This window comes from Sminthopsis crassicaudata, chromosome 6, assembly GCF_048593235.1.
Source record: "Sminthopsis crassicaudata isolate SCR6 chromosome 6, ASM4859323v1, whole genome shotgun sequence".
In the NCBI taxonomy this organism is placed as follows: Eukaryota; Metazoa; Chordata; class Mammalia; order Dasyuromorphia; family Dasyuridae; genus Sminthopsis; species Sminthopsis crassicaudata.
In genome coordinates, this window is record NC_133622.1 from 121,555,513 (window position 1) to 121,576,295 (window position 20,783).

The 20,783-nt window shown below is 34.9% G+C and overlaps 1 protein-coding gene and 1 long non-coding RNA gene across 12 annotated transcripts in view; one reads left to right on the plus strand and one right to left on the minus strand.

Annotated features, from left to right (window-relative positions):
* ARHGEF38 (Rho guanine nucleotide exchange factor 38) overlaps positions 1-20,783 on the plus strand; it is a 127,145-nt gene that overhangs the window by 71,932 nt on the left and 34,430 nt on the right. For 9 of the 10 annotated variants that reach the window (XM_074272739.1, XM_074272741.1, XM_074272747.1 and 6 more), the window contains 3 exons: positions 5,003-5,020; positions 18,160-18,359; positions 18,731-18,864. In XM_074272739.1, the coding sequence (XP_074128840.1) occupies positions 5,003-5,020; positions 18,160-18,359; positions 18,731-18,864 (352 nt within the window). The remainder of the gene's footprint in view (positions 1-5,002; positions 5,021-18,159; positions 18,360-18,730; positions 18,865-20,783) is intronic. The other variant, XM_074272742.1, reaches the window with a different exon arrangement.
* LOC141545624 (uncharacterized) lies at positions 4,420-13,654 on the minus strand. Of its 2 annotated transcripts, none has more exons than XR_012483092.1 (3): positions 13,291-13,654; positions 6,876-7,023; positions 4,420-4,526 (listed from the first exon to the last, which is right to left on the minus strand). It is a non-coding gene; the product is annotated as an uncharacterized LOC141545624 (long non-coding RNA). The 2 variants fall into 2 exon arrangements; XR_012483093.1 differs by having other exon boundaries at positions 4,420-4,827.

The window sequence follows — 20,783 nt, forward strand, 5'->3', positions numbered from 1 at the left end:
TGAGCAGATCATTAGAGTGGAGGCTGGGAAAGCCTGTTAGCTCAGATCCGGTAGGGGCTAGGAAAGCCTGGATATCATTGGAATTCAAAAGGGTGCTTTTGACCAGGATTTGTGAATCAAAGGTGCTAACCTCTTCAGCCATGGGGGAGTTGGGAATCAGAAAGGAATCTTAAAGGGATCTCAACCCATATCATAACCACCCCCCCCCCCAAATGTTGTTTCTACATATAACTGGGGAAAAAGATTTTTTAAAAAAAAAAGTTATGCCATACACTTGAGTTTATAAAGGCAAATAGTTGCAATTTTTTTCAGTTGAGAGTATAGAGGGACCATGGGAATTTTAAGGAATGAAGGACTGGCATAATCACTGAGGTGAGTGGAATAAGGACTTAATTTGTTGTTGTTGCTGAATCTGACTCTTTATGAACCTATTTGGAGTTTTCTTGGCAAAGATATTGGAATGGTTTGCTATTTCCTTCTTCAGATCATTTTAACATTTTAACAGCTAGGAAAACAGGGTTAAGTGACTTCTCCACAGTCGCATAGCTAGTAAGTGTTTGAGGCCAGATTTTAAGAAATTAATTAGGGAAATCTAAAAGAATTAACTTGCCACAGTGAAGGCCCAATTGAGATTATTAAGTATAAATCTGTTCTGGACCCAGCCAACATGGTTTCATGATTTTCTCTAGTTTTAATGAAAGCATTTGAGTAGTAGTGAAGACAGTAGAAGCTGGAAGCAATCCATGCTTGAAGTTTGGCAGAGCAAAATGTTGGGAGGATATGGGGGAAGGAATTGTAGTTATAGGAGGAAAGAAAGACAGCCAAAAGTTTGATGGAATGGGATTCAATCCCAATTACTTAGTCTTATGGGTTGTTGGTTTTGTTTTCGCTTTTGTTTTTTAAACTAAGGGGGGTTTGTATTCAAGAAGTATTTAAAAATTAGAGATTCTTTTAAAAACTATGGGGTAGTCTCTTATCTACCTTTTTTATAGCTCCATTATTACCCATATATTCTCCACTAGCTCTTCTGAAGAAATGTTTTTTCTGTCTCCTTCCAAGCACTTTTGCAACAGTCACATATATCTTTTCCCTTACAGAAGAAAGGTGGTTCATGTGCCTCTCCCATACTGTATTCATTAATGCAGCTGCCAATCTAGAGAAGTTTTTTTTTTTGCTATATCAACCAAAATTTAAAGTCCTTATCCAATTTTTTTAAATTCTCCTTTTCATATTTTCAAATAGTAGCGAAGAATTATCCTCAAAAAACAATTGCTCATAAAACATTGATCAGCTGTGAGACATACTAAAGATTTCTTAAATGCCCGTAGTGATAATAATTTTATTTAATTTCTTTAATGAGAATGAGGGAAAAGAAGAGAAGGAGGAGGAGGAGGGAGAGGAAGAAGAAGATGAAGAAAAGGAAGAGAAAGAAGAAGAGGAAGATAAAGAGGAAGAGAAGGAAGAAGAGGAAGATAAAGAGGAAGAGAAGGAAGAAGAGGAAGAACAAGAACAAAACAACAACAACATTTTGCACCTGACTCTGGTTGTTAGAACAAGTTTTAGCTCTAAATGTAACTTTTTCTAAAACATAAGATAAGGAGAAAAGAAGGTATTACTATATCAATTCTATTATTTCATTAACAAAAGGAAAGAAGAAAAAAAGGAAGGAAGGGAGAAAAGGGGAAAGAGATGGTGAAGGAGGGAAGAACGAGGAAGGAAGGGATAAAAAGGAAGGAAGAAGGAGGGAAGGAAAGAGGAAAAAGGCGAGAAGAAAGGAAGGACAGAAGGCAAGAAGAAAGGAAGAGGACAGAGGAAGGGAGAGAGATAAGGAAGGAAAGAGAAAGAAAAAGAAAAGAAAGAAACAAGGAAAGAAAACAAAATGAGACATTAACAGGAACAAATCCAATCTGCTGTTACTATTTCTTTCCTTCCATGAAAAAAGTGTCATCTCAACTGAAGCCAAATTGGATAAATGTTAATGACAGAATTTGCTTTAACCAAGTGTTAGGATTCTGTAGACTGGACTGGATATATTAGGTACTTGAAAACTATATTGTCTTATTATGGTTACAGATAAAATTATAAGAAGATAGCTCATTAAAACATAGACGGGCCTTTGGACATAGCTTAGATTAGTTTCTTTGAGTCCTTCCATCTAGCTCCAATCTCTGTTGATGTGTGATGTTATTAAGGACCTTGCTGAATAAAATAAAGGAAAGCAGAACCTCATCATTGGGCAAAAGTAGACATGATTATTTAATTGGTAAGAAGTCTAGGGTATGGTGTATTTTAAAAGAAATGTTGTTTTACTTATTTTAAGTTTAAAAAAATTCATCATAAGCTAAGAATTACCAAAATAGGGCTTTGGGAAACTAGCCTAATGAGTGTAAAACACTGATTTAAAAAGCATATGAATTATTAAAATATAAATATAAAGTTGCTAAAGCATTTTAAATTTCAACATTGCAAGAAGTTTTACAGAAATACATCATGTTAATAGTATTGATAAAAAAAAAAACTTCCACCTATCTCCAATTCATTTTTTAAAATTAATTTATTGAAGTCTAAATTAATGAGGTTTCATTTTATAATTAATTCAGACCTGAAATATTTTTTTTTCACCTCTTTGATCCTATTTCATCATCTATAAGGATGGAACAAACCTTTATTAAGTGCCTATTGTACTTTTGTCACTGTTCTAAGCACTTTATAAATATTACTTCATTTGATCCTTACAATGACCCTGGGAAGTTATTATTGTCTCAATTTTATTTATTTTTTTATTATTAAAGCTTTTTATTTTCAAAACATATGCATATATATACATATATATATATATATATATGTATATATATATATACATAATTTTCTTTTCTTTTTTGCTAAGACAATTTGGGTTAAGTGACTTTCCAGAGTCACACAGCTAGGATGTGTTAAGTGTTTGAATCCAGATCTGAACTCAAGTCCTCCTAACTTCAGGGTTAGGGCTCTATCCACTACGCCACCTAGCTGCCCCCATAAATAATTTTCAACCCTTTCAAAACCTTGTGTTCCAAATTTTTTCCCTTCCTTCTGCCCACCCCCTTCACTAGATGACAAATAATCCAATATATGTTAAACATGTACAATTCTTTTATAACATTTCCACAATTATCATGTTGCGTAAGAAAAATCAGATCAAAAAGAAAAAAAAAAGGGGGGGAAAGCAAGAAAACAATAACAAAAATAGTGAAAATATTATGTTGTGATCCACATTCAGTTCCCACAGTCCTCTTTCTGGGTGTAGATGGCTCTTCATCACAAAGCCATTAGAACTGGCCTGAATAATCTCATTGTTGAAGAGCCACATACATCAGAATTGATCATCGTATAATCTTGCTATTGCTGTGTACAATGTTCTCCTGATTCTACTCACTTCACTTAGCATCAGTTCATGTAAGTCTCTCCAGGCCTCTCTGAAATCCTGCTGATCTTTTCTTATAAAACAATAATATTCCAACCCATTCATATACCATAACTTGTTCAGCCATTCTCCAACTGATGGGCGTGCACTCAGTTTCCAGTTCTTTGTCACTACAAAAAAGGCTGCCACAAACATTTTTGCACACGTGGGGTTCTTTTCCCTTTTTTATGATCTCTTTTGGATACAGGCCCAGTAGAAACACTGGGAAATCAAAGGGAAGGCATAGTTTGAACCATTTCACAACTCCATGAACAATGTATTAGTGTCCCACTATATCACCTCCAACATTCATCATTATCTTTTCCTGTCATCTTAGTCAAATTGAGAGATGTGTAGTGGTACTTCAGAGTTGTCCCAATTTGCATTTCTCTGATCAAATAGTGATTTAGAGCACCTTTTCATATGACTAGAAATGGTTTCAATTTCTTTATCTGAAAATTGTCTGTTCATAGTCTTTATCAGAACCCTTAAATAATAAAAAAAAAAGTTCTCAGTTTATTGCTTCCCTTATAATCTTGTTTGCATTGCTTTTGTCTGTACAAAAACTCTTTAATTTAATATAATCCAAATAATCCATTTTATATTCCATAATATACTCCAGTTCTTCTTTGGCAAAATTCCTTCCTTCTCCACATATCTGAGAAGTAGACAATCCTTTGTTCTTCGAATTTGCTTATATCACTTTTTATGTCTAAATCATGAATGAACCCATTTTGACCTTATCTTGCTATAGGGTGTTAGATGTGGGTCAATGCCTAGTTTCTGCCATATTAATTTCCAATTTTCCCAGCAATTTTTGTCAAATAGTGAGTTCTTAATTCAGAAGCTGATAAACTTTGGGTTTATTAAACACTAGATTACTATAGTTATTGAGTATCTGAAGTATTTTTAAAGATAATAATAGCTTTTTATTTTTCAAAATACATGCAAAGATAGTTTTCAACATTCACCTTTGCAAAACCTTGTGTTACAAAATTTTCTTCATCCCTCTCCTAGACAGCAAGTAATCCAATACAGGTTAAACATGTGTAATTCTTCTAAATGTAACTCCATTTTTATCATGCTGCCAAAAAAAAAAAAAAAAATCAGATCAAAAGGAGGAAAATGAGAAAGAAAAAACAAGCAAAAACAAACAAGCAACAACAACAACAACAAAAAGGTGAAAATACTTTGCTGCTGTAATCCACATTCAGTCTTCATGATCCTCTCTTTGGATGCAGATGGCTCTTTCTTTTGCAAGTCTATAGGAATTGCCTTGAATCATCTCATTGTTGAAAGGAGCCAAGTCATATAAACATACAATGTTTTCTTGGTTCTGCTCACTTCATTTAGCATCAGTTCATGTAAAGTCAGTATTGGCTGAACTATTGACAGATAACACAAGTTACCTAGTAAATCAGAATTATCCTGCTTTATTTTATTATATATGATATATGTTACATATGCCTTTCAAGATGAATATTATCAATATTGTGTGACTTCCTTTCCTTTGGTTTTATGTAAACTAATATTTATTTTATTTATTTTTTTATTTTATAGGAAATTATACCTGGAAGAGTAAGTACTTTTGATCTTTTTAAGTATACAAATGGTCTATTCTTACAGGAAAACACATTAATAAATTTTGCCAAGTTATCATTTACATTTTATGAAATTATAAGTATTAGTTGCCATAGGATTGTTTTCACAAATAAATATGAATTCCCATTTTCCTGAATATTATTGATATGTAAGCTCTAGCGTCATTTTTTTTCTAATTTTGTCTGAAATGATCTGGCTTACCATTTAAAAATTATTACTTATAATAAAATTAATATAATCAATTTATAATATTAAAATTTACACTTATAATATTTAAAATATAGATTTATACTACTTTATTATAAACATAATAAAAGCAGTTTGTGACATAGGATGTTAGACTCAGACAGGAAAATGTGAATTCAAATCCTGCCCCAGCTACTTATTAGCTATATGATCCTGAGTTAATCACTTAACCTCTCCTACCCTCAGTTTCTTCATTTCTAAAATGGGCATGATAATAGCACTTATGTCTCAGGATTATTATAAATTAATTAATTAATTAATTAATGAGATAACATCTGGAAATATTTTGTAAACCTTAACAGGCTACATGAATGTGAGCCTATTTTTAAACTATCCTACTCTATGAAGAACTTAATCACAAGTTTAAAATTCCTGTAAAGTTTATTCTTTTCTCACTTTATAAATATTTAGGAATATAGTAACAATAGTAATATAATAATATAATAAAAGACTATAATTATATATATATATATAATATAATATTATAATAATATAATAAAAAGTGGTGTGGGAGAAACAATTCCCTATAGACTACCTTAAACATCTGCTTTTCTATGTCTTTAGTTGCTCATGGCAATGATAAAAATAAAGACTAACTAAAAAATAAAGACTAACATTATTAGTGTGAAAAAGGCAGCCCTAGTACCCTGAAAGTTACTTATACAAAGATACACATTTATCTTTCTTTTAACAGAAAAAGATACTGAACGGATGAGCATAATAGAATTTGTCTTAAATATTACTTGACTGATAATTTTGAAGCCTTTAATGAGTTGGATTAATAACATCATTGACAGTTAAAGTGGGAATTCTAAACTCTGGGTCACATTTTTTTTTTTTTTTGTCAGTACTATTTTCAACTAAGTTTTTCTTTATTTCTCCAGGGGGTATGATATAAAATAGGCAAGTAGCTGTCTGGGTTTTGAATTAGAAAGATCTGGATTCAAATTCTACCTTAGATACTTTACCAGCTATGTGACTATGGGCAAGTCACAAGGTAGACAATTAATAGATATCTATTGAATCATTGAATGACTATCAAGTTCTAAATATATGATCTTACATGACTTGTCCATAGCCATGTTGGCAGAGCCTGAATTTGAACCAATCTTTGCATACCAATGAGCAATTAGGTGGCACAATGGATATAGTACAAGGTGTTCAGTCAGGAAAATGTATCATCATGAGTTCAGTTTTCATAGTGAATAGAGTACTGGACCTGGAATCAAAGGACAATCTGAATTGAAATCTGATGTTAGGGGATGGCCCAGTGGATAGAGCACTGGTTATTATTGTTGTCATTGTTACAAAGTAGAAGTACTAAAAGTTCATGACTTGAAGTTTGAGAAGACTTAGGTTTAAATTCTACCTCAGGTTCTACTAGCTATGGGACCATGGGTAATTCATTTAACTTTTTGGACCTGTATCCTAATCCATAAAACAGGAATAATAATTCTCACGATATCTATCAAATGAGGAAGAAAGGAGATGATATATGCACAATACTTTGCAAACTTCATATGTAATTCAGTTTTTTAAAGTGCAGGATTACAAAACAATATTTAAAAATCAAGGTGTCACTCACTATTAAAGACAGAGCTCTTCTCCAACCAAATAATGATGTCTTCTTTTGGTATCCCTGATTGTTCTTTCTATAATTTACCCTACCCTTCTCTCCGCTCTCCACAAACATAACACCATCTTAGACTGTTCACTTCAGGAGCAAAGCAGATCTAAATAAATAGAAGCAGAGTGTGAAATTATTGAATGGAATTTTGGGCATTGTAATTGACTTCAGATCTATACAGAATCATATAATTCTAGAGGAGATCTCAGGGGCCATCTACTCCTCCTACTCATGCATTCCCCATGTAATATACTCAACAAGTGTTCCAATCTCTGCTTAAAAACCTCCAGTGAAGGAGAGCAGGCAGTTCTTCTTTAGGATGGGTCTAATCTTCAGCAGATTTTCCCCCCTCCATGACTCCCCAATATCAAACCTCAATTAGTCTTTTTTCAACTTTTATTCTTAGTTCTGAGTTCTGCCCTTTGGGGCTAAATAGAAAAAAGTCCAGCTCCTCTTCCATGTGACAACTCTTCAAATACTTGATTGCAGCTTTTCTCTACCTCCTAACTCTCTCCTCAGCTAAATACCTCTGACATATGTTATAGGCTTAAAGTCCTTCATCATCCTGATTCAAGTTCACTTTCCTGGATATCTTCCAAATTAAAAACAGCTTCCTAAACAGAACTGCAATACTCCTCATAAATTCTGACCAAGACAGAATGCATTGGGACTATCAATTCTTTGTCCCTAGGAAGAAAGTCTGAAATAGCTATAGAGTTATCCAAAAATTTTTTTTAGAAAAATCTCCCATAGGTAGTACTGTTTAAATCATTGCTTGTGTTATAACTTGATGATTCAGTATTTGAAATAAAGCAAATTATTTTAAAGTATTTCTAGATAAAATGTATTCTAACATGAACCTGATAGCTGCTACTGTTGTGTGTCACATATCCATATATATCATTCTTCCTATTCTAGTCTTGCAAAGAGAGTTTTGTAAGACTTTAAGGATTGACATTCTTGAAGAACTTTCATTACTTTCCACTGCATTGCAGTCAAAATCAACTAGCGTTAAGAAAGAGCAAAAATTAATCAAACTCACCCTAAGAGTTTTGGAAATTTTAAAGATTAGTACTGGAAAGCATGAATCGAAGCTGAAGATTTGATTAAGTCAGATACATTTAAACATGTTGCACTTATAGAAAATAATAATTATGATGCTATTTCTAGGAATATGTTGCTAGAAATTTTAATTCAACACATGAACTTATATCTTTTATTGTATAAAGTTAAAGGAAAAAAATGAGAGCATTTTTAATATCTTGAGTTATTGGAATCATCTACTTGGCCTTACAAAGAACTAATTTCACCATGGGTAGTTGGGAAAAGAATATATTATTTAAGTGAAATTTTAAAACAAGAAATTGAATTTGAGCAATTTTCAGGATTTTGTAGATAATAATGTAGAGTTAAACAATCCTCCAATTCCTGCAACTATTCAAAAAACTAGAGATAGCACAATTGCTGAGTTTTAAGTTTGATGAATACAATTTGCATGAAGCTAAGAAATAAACTAGATCACACATCAGATTTAATGATAATAGATTTATTGGGAAAAGAGTTAGTGAATTGGGTTGTAACTCCATTTGTGAAATCATGCTTAAATTGTAACCAAAGATTGGCTATGGGTATAAAAATTCAGCAAAAATCTCCCCCTCTCCCCCCCCCCCCCCCCCCGCTGGGGTTAAGTGACTTGCCCAGGGTCACACAGCTAGGAAGTGTTAAGTGTCTGAGATCGGATTTGAACTCCGGTCCTCCTGAATTCAAGGCTGGTGCTCTATCCACTGCGTCACCTAGCTGCCCCCTAAATTCAGCAAAAATCAAGAAAAACATCCCATTAGAATCAATTGACTATATGGAATTTTCAGTAAAGAATATTGTATGTTTTATTATTGGAAAGTTGTGCATTATACATCTTTTATGTCAATAATTTAAATAAATTTATGTACCTGTATGCCTCTATATGTACACATTTGGGAGGAGGGCAGAGAGCTGATTGTTAAACATTTACCAGCTTCCTGATTCTTACTATTATATGTATCTTGGATCCCTTTGGCAGTTTGATAACACCTATGGAAAAGGGGGGGGCAGATGGTGTGGGAAACAGCAAGGTCATGTATACCTCCTTTAAGAATTGAAAGAGCACTAAAAAAAACTAAGTGCTTAGCTAGATGAGAAATTCCCTTTCCTAGTATTATTTTTCTCTTTTTTTATTCTACTGCTTTGTCAGGAAGCACTGACATACTGCTACATTGCCTCTTCAAGTCTATGAAAAGAGTAAATGAAAATGCCAGGCACCGTATGTGAAGATCTTTAGCAGCTAAGGCTCTTCAATATAGCAGCCAGGAGTACATTTGACAAACCCAGAAGCAAAAAAGGCTTTCCTGAAGTTCTTTACCAATGGAAATTTTTCTCAGTGATTTTTTTTTTTCAAAATTGCTTTTAAAGCAGATGAGGAAAGAGTTCTTGAAGTTTTCCTAACTCCAAAAATGCCTACAAAGTATTTTAATGTTGTACAAATATGTCAGGCCAGGTCTTTTACATGACTCACCTTTACTTCAGAGTTGTTACAGAAGAGGCAAGCCAGGACTAGATAAAGCAATGGGCCACCTCAAGGGAAAGATGGGAGGGAGCAAGTACTAGATTGTAGTCAAACTGCCACTGCTATCCTGACCACTATCTCTATTCAGACCTTGATGGATACAATGCAGGTCCCCCAAACCTCCAGACCTGCTTCCTTCACCAACCCTCCTACTGAGAGGAATAAATTATGTGGAGAACACACAAAAGCCTTGGCAGTAGCAGCATTCCCCAGACCAGCAATCCTGCCCTTAGAACCTTTATCCAGAGAGTCAGATAACTTCTGTGGAAAAGAGACCAGGCAGCCCCACAACCACCAAACAACTGCAACATTCAGTGTTGTCTAAGAAAGAAATAGGAGGTAGCATATACCAGGCAAAAAAAATCTACTATGGCTACTTTGACCACCATTTACCCCTCAATTCTGAATCTAAGAGCCTTGGGAATAACAAAGCTTCCAGCCCAAAGGTTACAGTTATCCTGCTGGGAAGCTCTTGAGATGCAGTCTGGCAAATGGCACTACATCTGTTATATCCAAATCTAATAAAGACCCAGAAAGAAAGTTCTTGTCCTCAAAGTAAGTCCTTGCTTACTGACAAATAATCCAATATCTGAAACAGATTCTTTTTTTCCCCATTGGAAATGATAATGTAGAAGATATATTGCTGCCTGATTTGCTGTTGCACTTGTGGACCACAGACCTTTTTTATATAACTTATAGTTGACCACATGTGTAGTTTTCCTTATTAGAATGTTCCTTGAAAAAAGGAAATGTCTTACTTTTCTACTTGTATTCTTAGCACTTTGTACATTATATGAGTGCTTAAATGTTTCACTTATTCATTCATTCCTTTAGAATTCCTTGTTTCCTTCAAAATTTAGCTCAAGCTTCCCTTTTCATATCTAGCCCATCCCAATCTCCCTACTTGTTAATACTTCCTTCTACCAGTTATCTTGTATTTATTTGGTATACACATAAAGGTATGCATATATAAATATACACATATATGTATGTTTGCATTATATATATATATATACCCATAAATATATACGGACTTAAATACATATATATATATATATATATATATATATATATACATATACATAATCTTGCCTAATAGAATTTAAGCTCCTTGAGGATATCCTATTTTATTTTTGTCTTTTTATCTCTAGTATCTAGTACAGTGCCTGGAAAATAGTAGGTCCTTAATACCTGTCTGTTGATTGATTGATTGAACTGGAGAGAGCATTTGGTATAGTACTCTTCTTTTTAAGTCATGCTTAAGTCATTCAAACTGTCTATTTTATTGCTAAAAAGTGCCAATAATTAATATTATAAATGTTCTTTGGTCATATATTTCAATGTTTAGAAATCCTAAAAGGAGAAACAGAGAGATAGAAAGAAATCCTTGTCTAACTATAGTTCCCTACAATTTTAGCCAATTATTTCCTACTTAGAGGAAAATAACTGGTTTTGAGAAAAACAAAAACAAAAAACATTGTTCTCATAATTATGGTTTATTAGCTTATTCCGCAGTGATTCAACAAACATTTATTACACGTGGAGTATTGTGCTAGATGCTAGGAGCAAGGAAAAATTTAGAGAAAATATATAATAATGAGAACTTACAAGTAACTATCTGTAATTAGAGTTTCAACTAAGGTAGAGTGACCAGAACTTTGCTGAAATTTGAAGGTCCTAATAGCAAGGTACTGGGGCATACTTCCTCCATCAGTTACAACCTTAGATGAGATCCTTTCAGCCTAATCTTCCCTTTGTCCCAGACACATAAATTCACAGTCAAGGTTCTGTTCTGAAAAATAGTAACAAAAAGAATTGCTGTGGAGGAAGGAAGGGAGGAAGAAAAGAAATGGCTCCCGTCCTCAAGGAGTTTGTATCCTATCAAGGGACATAACTTGTACCTCAACATGTATATCTAGAATACATGCCAAATGAATGCAAGATATTTAAGGGGGAAAAAGGCAGTAGGAGCTGGTGGGAGAAGGAAAAGTTTCATGTAGAAGATGAAACCTGATTTAATAAAGGAGTCTAAGAGGTTGAATTTACTAGAGTCTACTCCAAGCGTGGAGAACAGTGTGTGCCTAAGAATACCTTGCTCCCAAATAGAATCATTTCTTTTCAGGGAAGATTTCGAAATGCTACATGCAAATGCCTCTACTGTATCTCCATTTCTGAACTTACATTAAGATTTGGTAATCATACTGTTCAGTGTTCATTAGGATAATATAGTAGTGATAAATTGGAATAAAACATATTTGGGTTTTTTCCCCCTATCATGTGACAACTGCTGTAATTTCTTTCTTTAGTTTATGGGATAGACACTTGGATGTGACTGAAATGACTAAACAACAGCAATAAAATGCTTACCACGGAGAGAGGAAGATGTGAATTTTAAGAGTTGGGCATGACTAAACAAAAAACAGCTCAGATTTAGATAATACTTTAATATTTAGAAAATAGTTTCTTCTCAACAACTTTGTGAAATAGCCCATCACTATCCCACCTTTCTTTACTTTCTCTGTATCCTCTAGAATTCCTCTTGTATTATTAATAAATTGTCCTTCATAGTAGACCTGTGTACTCTCTATCTCAATGAAATCATATGGTTGGATATTGTTTTTCTCCAAATAGAATGTAAGTTCTTCCAACACAGGGACTTTGTCTTTGCTGCTCCATTTAGTGCAATGTCTAGTATTGCTGAGGTGTGAGAAATGAGGGTTGAGAGATCCCTTGACAGCAATGGGATCCCCCGGCTGGTCTGCAGACTTTGCAAAAGAATTCACAAACCCCAATGAATACAGACTCAAAGTTTGTGGCAAGAATGGGTTTATTACACTGAGAAAGGTCTGAGATTTCCAACTCAGGACCACTCTCCCCCCACCCCAAATCTCAGTTTATATCAGTACAGTATTTAAAATATAATAGGCACTTAATCAACATTTATTAACTTAAATTATCCTATTTTGTAGAAGGAGGGACTAAGGTTCAAAGGGGGTAAATTTGATATAAACTGTGTCCCCTTTAATCTGTGGGGGAAGGGTAATTTCGGGTCTCCAGCTCTCCCCTACAGCCTGCACCTTTCCCAGACTACACCTTTTCCAAGTTAAGTGGTCTCATTTAGTTGGAAATCTTGGCCAGGGACATAGTTACAACCCTCTATTGAATTGGCGATTAGTTCCTAGGAGCACTTGCTCCCAGTTTGGTGCTTGGGAGAACTCTGAAAAAGCCTCAGAAGACTAAATAAGACTCTGAACTCAAATCTTCGAAGATGTCCTAACAGGACCTTGCCCACTGCTGAAGATAATTCTCTTCTCAGTATCACCCACCTCTGCTATATTCCTTGCCCATTAGGAAGCCTACAAGCTGTTTTCTCAGTAGAAATAAAATCCCTTTTTGCCACAGATTTTGGGTTTGCGAATTCTTTCACAAAGGACCTTAACTCTGATCAAAGGAGATCTCTCACCTCAATTCTTGCACCTCATAAGATTGACTTGTCACCATCGCAGTTAATAAAGCATCATTGACAAGACTTGAACCCAGACCTGATACCAAGTTCAAATGCTCATCCCTTAATATTGTGTAATTCATTAACTTCAAAAATCTTTCAGGAAAGATGTCTCACATTAATATATTTCAGGAACATTAAAATTATGACATATATGGGAATAAAGTCCAAGAAATGCAAATGTTTTATCTTTGCATTTGCTATTGCCAGTTTCTCCTAATTCCCAGGGCTTCAGAGAAACACCAAATTGTCTATATCAAGCTTACCTCTTTCTGAGGTCTTCAGAGGCCCCTGGCTGCCATCTCACAGGGACAGCAGTTGGAACTCAACAGAGCACTTGAGAGCAGTTGTATGCAAGCTCAGGATCTTTATTCATGCGTCTACATACTACCCTCTGACCTCCTGCACAATCTTAGTTCCTACTCCCAGCAAAGCTCCAGGTGAAAAAAGAGTGAGCTCCTCCTCCATAGAGCTTATATCGGGTCTATGAGGTCCCCCACACACAGCCAATCAGAGAAGGAGACATCTCCAGTTATGAAGCTACCTAAATTAGAGTCCTGCCCCTGATGCAGTCTCTTCCAGCATACAGAAATTACTTCCGGGGCTCTCAAGTATCACCTCCTGGTTGCACTGAATGTGACCTATGCCCTTTAACCCTGACAGCCATATTTACTAGATTTTCTTTGTTTTCTTTTTTCCCCCCTGGAATTATATACTAAAAACAAACAAACAAAAAAAAAAAAACAAAAAAAAACAAAAGCAATCTCCAAATTTCTTCCTGCTTTCTTACCTTCCTCCCTTTCTCCATCCCTTCCTTTCTTTCTTTTCTCCCTCTCTTCCTTCCTCCTTCTTCTTCCTCTTCCTTTCTCTTCTCTATTTCACTCTCTTCTCTCTCTGCCTTTCCTTTTCTTCCATTTTCCCTTCCTCTCATCTTTCTACCTTAATTTTCACAATGTTAAATGCTATTATTTTTCACTTCACCACATATATTTATGTCATTATATTCATTGTGAAGTGCTTTTCCAATGAACTGGGAATGGGAGAGGGGATGCTGCTAAAACTGAGCCAGCTGTGTTTACTTGACTTGTCAGTGTCAATGATTTGTAATAAGATTATTGTAGCTACCGGAGGCTGTGAAACACGTGTTAAATTCTCAGGAAAATGTGAGTAAGAGAGAAGAGAATGACATTCAGTCTCAACTTCAGTCCAGCACCGGTTAAGGATGAGGACTGTTCTCCATCCTCTTGTGTTACATGATCCACATTATTTGTCAATTGACCACAGCTCCCTCTGAAGAGGGCTTTCTGAGAAACGGGGCGAATGTGGGAGGCAGGGTTATCAAGAATTAATCTTAGGGAGAGGTATTAGATGAGTTGAACTTTGTGGCATTGAGTAACCTGGGGTGTCTTTATCTTATAAAAAATCCTCTATCTTTCTTGACAGATTGGTATACTGTGTCAGACAGATATTAAGAGAGAGGGGCTGCTTATCTCTTTTGCAGTTGGCCAAAGTGCAAATTGAGAGAGAAAAGTCACTCAGGCAATTTTCTGATGAGGAAAGAGCTTTTGAAGAGATTTGCATTTGTGAAGCTTTTAAGGGAAACAATAACAATTTAGAATTGTGCTTTCTACTTTGAGAAGCAGGAAAGAAAAAATGTGTCTGATGCAGAGGAGGGGCTAAGAAAAAGAAGGAATATTAATGTCTAGGAGTATTGAGAGGTTTTAAACTTATTTTCAGTCTTGATAAGATAGGACTTTGTGGTATAGACTTCAAAAAAAGATGCAGAGACATTCTTCAACATACCTTGCAAAATGTTCCTGAAAATATAACCACAGAAAATTAAAAGCAGAGTTTTTAGGAATTGTAATCATATTCATTCTACTAATCTGATTTTCCTGATTCAAGCCAATGAATTTCATTTCCCTGATTTGTCTATTTAAAGGAGCCCTTACTGATTTAAAAGTCTAACTGACCAGCTCCCTACTTTCTTGACTGTAGAACTCCAGTATCATACATTTAAAAGCTGGGAGGAAGTCTGGTTGGTCAATTCATTTTTTAAAGATGAGAAATTGAATGCTATAAGAAGTTAAATCACTTTTTTTTTTAAGATATTATGAATATTAGGCACAGAACAACAGGCTCATAGATTGAGGGCTGGTAGTGACTTCAAAGGTCATCTATTTAAAGTTCTTCATTTGATGAATGAGGAACCAAAGGCTCAAGGAAATTAAATGACTTACCCAAGATCATAAAAATAGTCTCAGAGGCAGAATTTGAAATCAGGTCCTCTCAATTCAGTATTCAAAACCAGACCATCTGACTCCACATTCTGCATCTCAAATGCCTCTGTGTATTACTTACACCTACCTCTTAGGGTCATTAGATGTCCTCAAGCCTCTTCTTCTGTGATACTTTCCAGGAATCCTTTTTCAGCCTCCTTCTTCTGGTCATCCCCAGAGAACTCTCAATGTACTCTGCCTCTTTAAATTAAATATGTGTACTTATTTATTTGTGGGTATTTGTATTCCCAGCATGAGTTCAGAGACAATTTATCCTTTTCTCTTTAACATGGTGTCTTCCACATGTATCATCAATCTCTCCACACTTGTTAGAAGTGATCCAAATCATCTGGATATTTAAAGCATCTATTTATTTAGTTTATATAAAAAATTCAGTTTTAATGTACTTTTTGATGTACATCTAATTCATTTGTAGCAAAAGTTTTGGGGTTTATTTCATCTGCCATAGCTTGGAAATTGCACAATTCTTTTGATTTGACAATTACCGTTTTTTAAAGAACTGTTCAAAATATTTATTTACTAAATTATTTAGTCAACAAATTTGCATGGAACTGTCCTAGGTACTAGGAATTCAAGAAAAAAAAATCTCTGTTCTGAAGGAACAGTCTAATATGAAGCATACACAAATATATGAACACATATATACAAACATAATTGTAAATGTTGGACCTGTAGTCAGGAAGACTTGAGTTCAAATCCTGCCTCAGAAACTTACTAGCTCTGAGCAAGTTATAGTCTCTATCTGTTTATTTCCGAATCTGTATAATGGGGATAATAGCACCAATTTTCCAGAGTTGTGAGAATCAAATGAGATTATGTTTGTAAAGTTTGCAAACCATAAAGCATCATATAAGTGCTAGCTACTGTGATTACTATTACTACCAAGAGTATTATTATTAATTATAATTAATTATAAAATGTTAAGTGCAAAAAAAAAAAATTAAACACAATGTTATCAGCCTACAAATTTTTGAGAAAGGGTTTTGATGGTTTCCCCTCATACATACATACATACATTTCCCAACTATTTGTTTTGTTTTTGAATCCGTGGTCTGCATTTTTCTGACTTTCCAAAAAGTGATTTGAAAAGCCTCCAAGCTTCCTTAGGGAAATGTTTAAAAAAAGTTGTATTTTTTTAAATCAAGTAACTTCATGATAATCTATCCCCCCTCTCTGCTTTTGCATAGTAGAAGGCTATGCTGAATGTTGTTATTTATCCTTCCTTCTCAAAGAGGACCATGATATCAGGCAGATAATACCATGGCATGTAAGTGGATTGACTTTAAGTGAGAGAGGACTGAAATGTCATAATTCAAGTTCCTAGCTTTGTCACTAATTACCTGTATGACCTTCAGGTCACCAAACCTCTCTAGACTTGTTTCTTTCCTTATAAAAAGAGAGTTTTAGAATAGATTACCTCTAAATTGATAACCCTCTGATTTCTCCATAGCAGTCTTTACCTCTCTTATTGCAGCTTATTCTAAGCCATATCCTGGTCCTCCATTAATTGTACACATGCAAGCCCAAGAAAGAAATATATTTTTTTTTGCCTTTGAGAAGTTTAGATTCTATTGCGTATTATAAAACTTGCATTTTTGTAGATATAGCATATCACTTCTCTAAAAGAGCAGGAACTCTAAACTCTCGTTTGTTTCCCAATGCTTCAATTACTACTTCAGATACTGCAGGAACTTAATACATAATTGTTGAATTAATTAGTTAATTAATTAATGATATCTCTTTTGGTTTTAAACTAACTTTCTGAAACAACAAATTTATTTGCACTATGGTCATTAATATGCAGTGATTCCCCTACTATCATGATACTCTTCAAGTCCACAGGTATATTAAGTATCTTGTATTTGTATTTGTATGTGTATATGAGGAAGGGGAAATCATTAAGCTTTCCCCTTAGAAATTTATTTCTTTTAATTTTTTTTTTTATTTTTTGAGGCTGGGGTTAAGTGACTTGCCCAGGGTCACACAGCTAGGAAGTGTTAAGTGTCTGAAACCAGATTTGAACTTGGATCCTCCTGAATTCAAGGCTGGTGCTCTATCCATTGTGCCACCTAGCTGCACCCCCCCTAGAAATTTATAATATAAATTTGGGGGGGGGCTTAACATTTTCTGATTTGTATTATTATTAATAATAATCCTATTGCTATCAATATCCATAGCTAGCACTTAGATATTTTATGGTTTGCAAACTTTACAAGGTACTATGATAAGTGCTGAACTCAGACTTTATTCAGGATATTTTTTTATTTTAGAATTTCTGGATAAGAAAATTGAGAGAAACAGGGTTAAATGACTTGCCCCGGGTCACACAGCTAATGAGTATCTGAGATCAGATTTGACCTCAGGAAAATGACTCTTCCTGACTCCAGGGTTGGCCCTTTACTTGCTTCACCACCTATCTGTCCCCACAGAGGATAATAATAATAATATCTATATTTTAAGGTTGTAAAAACCAAATGAGATAATATTTGTAAAAGGATTTGGCACATACAAAGGGTGCTTACTAAATATTGTTTTTCTTTCCATGTGTCTTTGGGCAGAGTTCTTTATCTACCTTCAAGGCCTTAGTTCTTTAACAGAAACAGTAACACCAGGGTTGTGAAGAACAAATAGCAGAGTTTGAAGTTATTATTAAAGTTTGCCATTAGTAGGATGTGACTTAACAGTGACACCTTTCTCTTGAAACTCTCTTTTGCTCTCTTTACTCTTATTCTAGTTTTAATTTTTTTCTGCAACCAAGAATAAGAAAAGCAGGATGAGTAAGCAAAATTGCCCCTTCTTGAAACTGCTTTCTTATGTTAGATGTTTATATTTCAGAGGCAAACCCAATCTGCTGGATATGGGATCCCTGCTCATCAAGCCAGTTCAGCGGGTGATGAAGTATCCTTTACTGCTCTCTGAACTGCGGAACTCAACTCCTCCTACCCACCCAGATTACAAAGAACTGGAAGATGCCTTAGCTGCGATGAAAGACATTAATGTGAACATCAATGAACTTAAAAGAAGGAAAGATCTGGGTAGGAAAGAAACACGGGAAAGTTGAGCTGTTTTCTCTTGGTTGCATTACAATTGTTATTACCTTGGGATATGGTCATCTGTGGCCAAGAAAACAGTTTGCTCAAATTCTATAAGCACTCTCAATTGAGAGCTAATTTAAAGTAATGGGACCAGGAAGGGATGGTTTTTATCATGTTCACAGGGGGCAGATAAGGCAGGAGGAACCAATGTGAATGACACTATGAGGATTTCTAGATAGCCTCTGAGGGCCCTAAAACTGAAATTCAGAGAATCTGTGATTCCTTTATTTTCATGCTATTTTCTCTTTTAAAAATCTAATGAGGATTATCTTATCTGTATCTGAACATATCAGTGCAATCTTCTCTTGCAGTTCTGAAATACAAGAAGAATGATGAAGATGAATCCCTCAAAGATAAATTTTCCAAACTGAATATCCATTCAATTAGCAAGAAATCCAAAAGGGTGACTAATCATCTAAAGATTTTGACCAGAGGAGAATCTCAGGTAGTCATTTTTCTTATTTTAGATGTTTGTTTGTTTGTTTGTTTGTTTTTCCATGTTGGTTCCTATTAATTAGATCTGTCCCTAGCATACTGGCAATGAGTGTGATACATTTCCCAAAGGGCCTCACATTTTCAGAGGCCCTTTACACACACACACACACACACATACACACACACACACACACAAACACACACACACACACACACACACACACACCATTTGATAATAGCCTTCCCTTTTAAGACCTCACTTAGTTTTTTGTGTTTTTTTTTGCTGAGTCAATTGGGATTTAGTGGATTGCTTAGGGTCACACAGCTAGGAAGTGTTAAATGTTTGAGACTAGATTTGAATTCAGGTCCTCCTGACTTCAGGCTGGTGCTCTATCCACTGCATCACCCAGCTACTCCCCTCACTTAGTATTTTCTTAGTAATTTCTTTGGGATTATCCAACAATCCCAGATAGCTTCTAACATTCCTGAGTTCTATCAGAAGTAAATAAAAATGCTTAACCAAATAAAAAAACACAAAAATATATACAATAATAATATATTGTTTTATAAGTCAATATGTAGCCCACAATGATCTTTATGTATGGTTTAATGGCCCCATTTCTTTTTAAGTTTGACACCACTGCTTTACTGTACCAAGATTGTTGCAAGGGAAGGGTTTCTAAGGAAATTTAATAATAATCAATAGTAATAATAGGCACAGGTTTAGAGAGAGGATCTCTTTGGTAAAGGGAACTCCCAGAAGAGTAAACTTTCTATTCCAGTGCAGGCTGTAACTTTTCTGATGACTTAGTCTTAGAAAGTTGCCTAGACCAAGTGATTAATTGACTTGCCAAGGTCCCATAGCCATTATGTATGAGAGAAAGGATTTGAATCCATGTCTTCCTCCAGGCTGACCTCTAAGGACCACTTCCTATCCCACTGTGTCCTGTTGTCTTTCAAAATAATAATAATAAAGTAACCATTATATAATGCTCTAAGGTTGGTAGTATGCTTTACACATTATCTCATCTGACATATGTGTTATTATTACCATCTCCATTGCTATCTTGTCTTTTCACTAGATAGTAATTTTCTTTAAGAACTGCATTAAAATGGGGCAGCTAGGTGGTGCAGTGGATAGAGCACCATCCCTGAAGTCAGGAGGACCTGAGTTCAAACCTGGTCTCAGACACTTAACACTTCCTAGCTGTGTGACCCTGGGCAAGTCACTTAACCCCAATTGCTTCAGCAAAAAAACAAAAAACAAAAAACTGCCTTAAGGAAATTTTTTATCTCTTCCATAAACACTTAGAAGAGGGCTCTGCATACAGTAAGCAGTATTATATGTCTCAAATGAGGTAAGTCATCTAAGCCTCAATTTCCTTAGTGTAAAATAAAGGGTTTAGATCAAATGATTTCTTACAGCTCTAAATAATGAAAAAGTATCTATTTTCAGTTTCTGTTAAAAATGGGGAGGATGAAGGATGAGCACTAGAAAAGGCAACAAATGTACTAGCTAGTACCAAAAATGTCCTAAAGTACATATGTTGATGTTGTCCATATTGACACATTCCTTGAACTAAAAATTGGGACTCATGATCTGACAGGATATTCCTTTTCCCCCCACAGATTTAGAACTGGAAACAATCTTAGGAGTCATGTTCTCCCATTTTGTAGAGATTTAAACAGTAAACTTTAGATAGCTAGGTGGTGCAGTAGATAGAGCTCTGGATCTGAAGTAGGAAAACCTGAATTAAAATCTAACCTCAAAGACTTTGCTAGCTTTTGCTAAGTCCATTTAATCTCTGTTTCCTTCCAAATAATCAGTGACAATAAGAGGCAGACGAGAGGCAGACAAAGAAATTGAATAAACTCAGATCCTTTGGTTACCAATAATAATCCTTATACTGTCTCTTCCCTCTCCCTGTT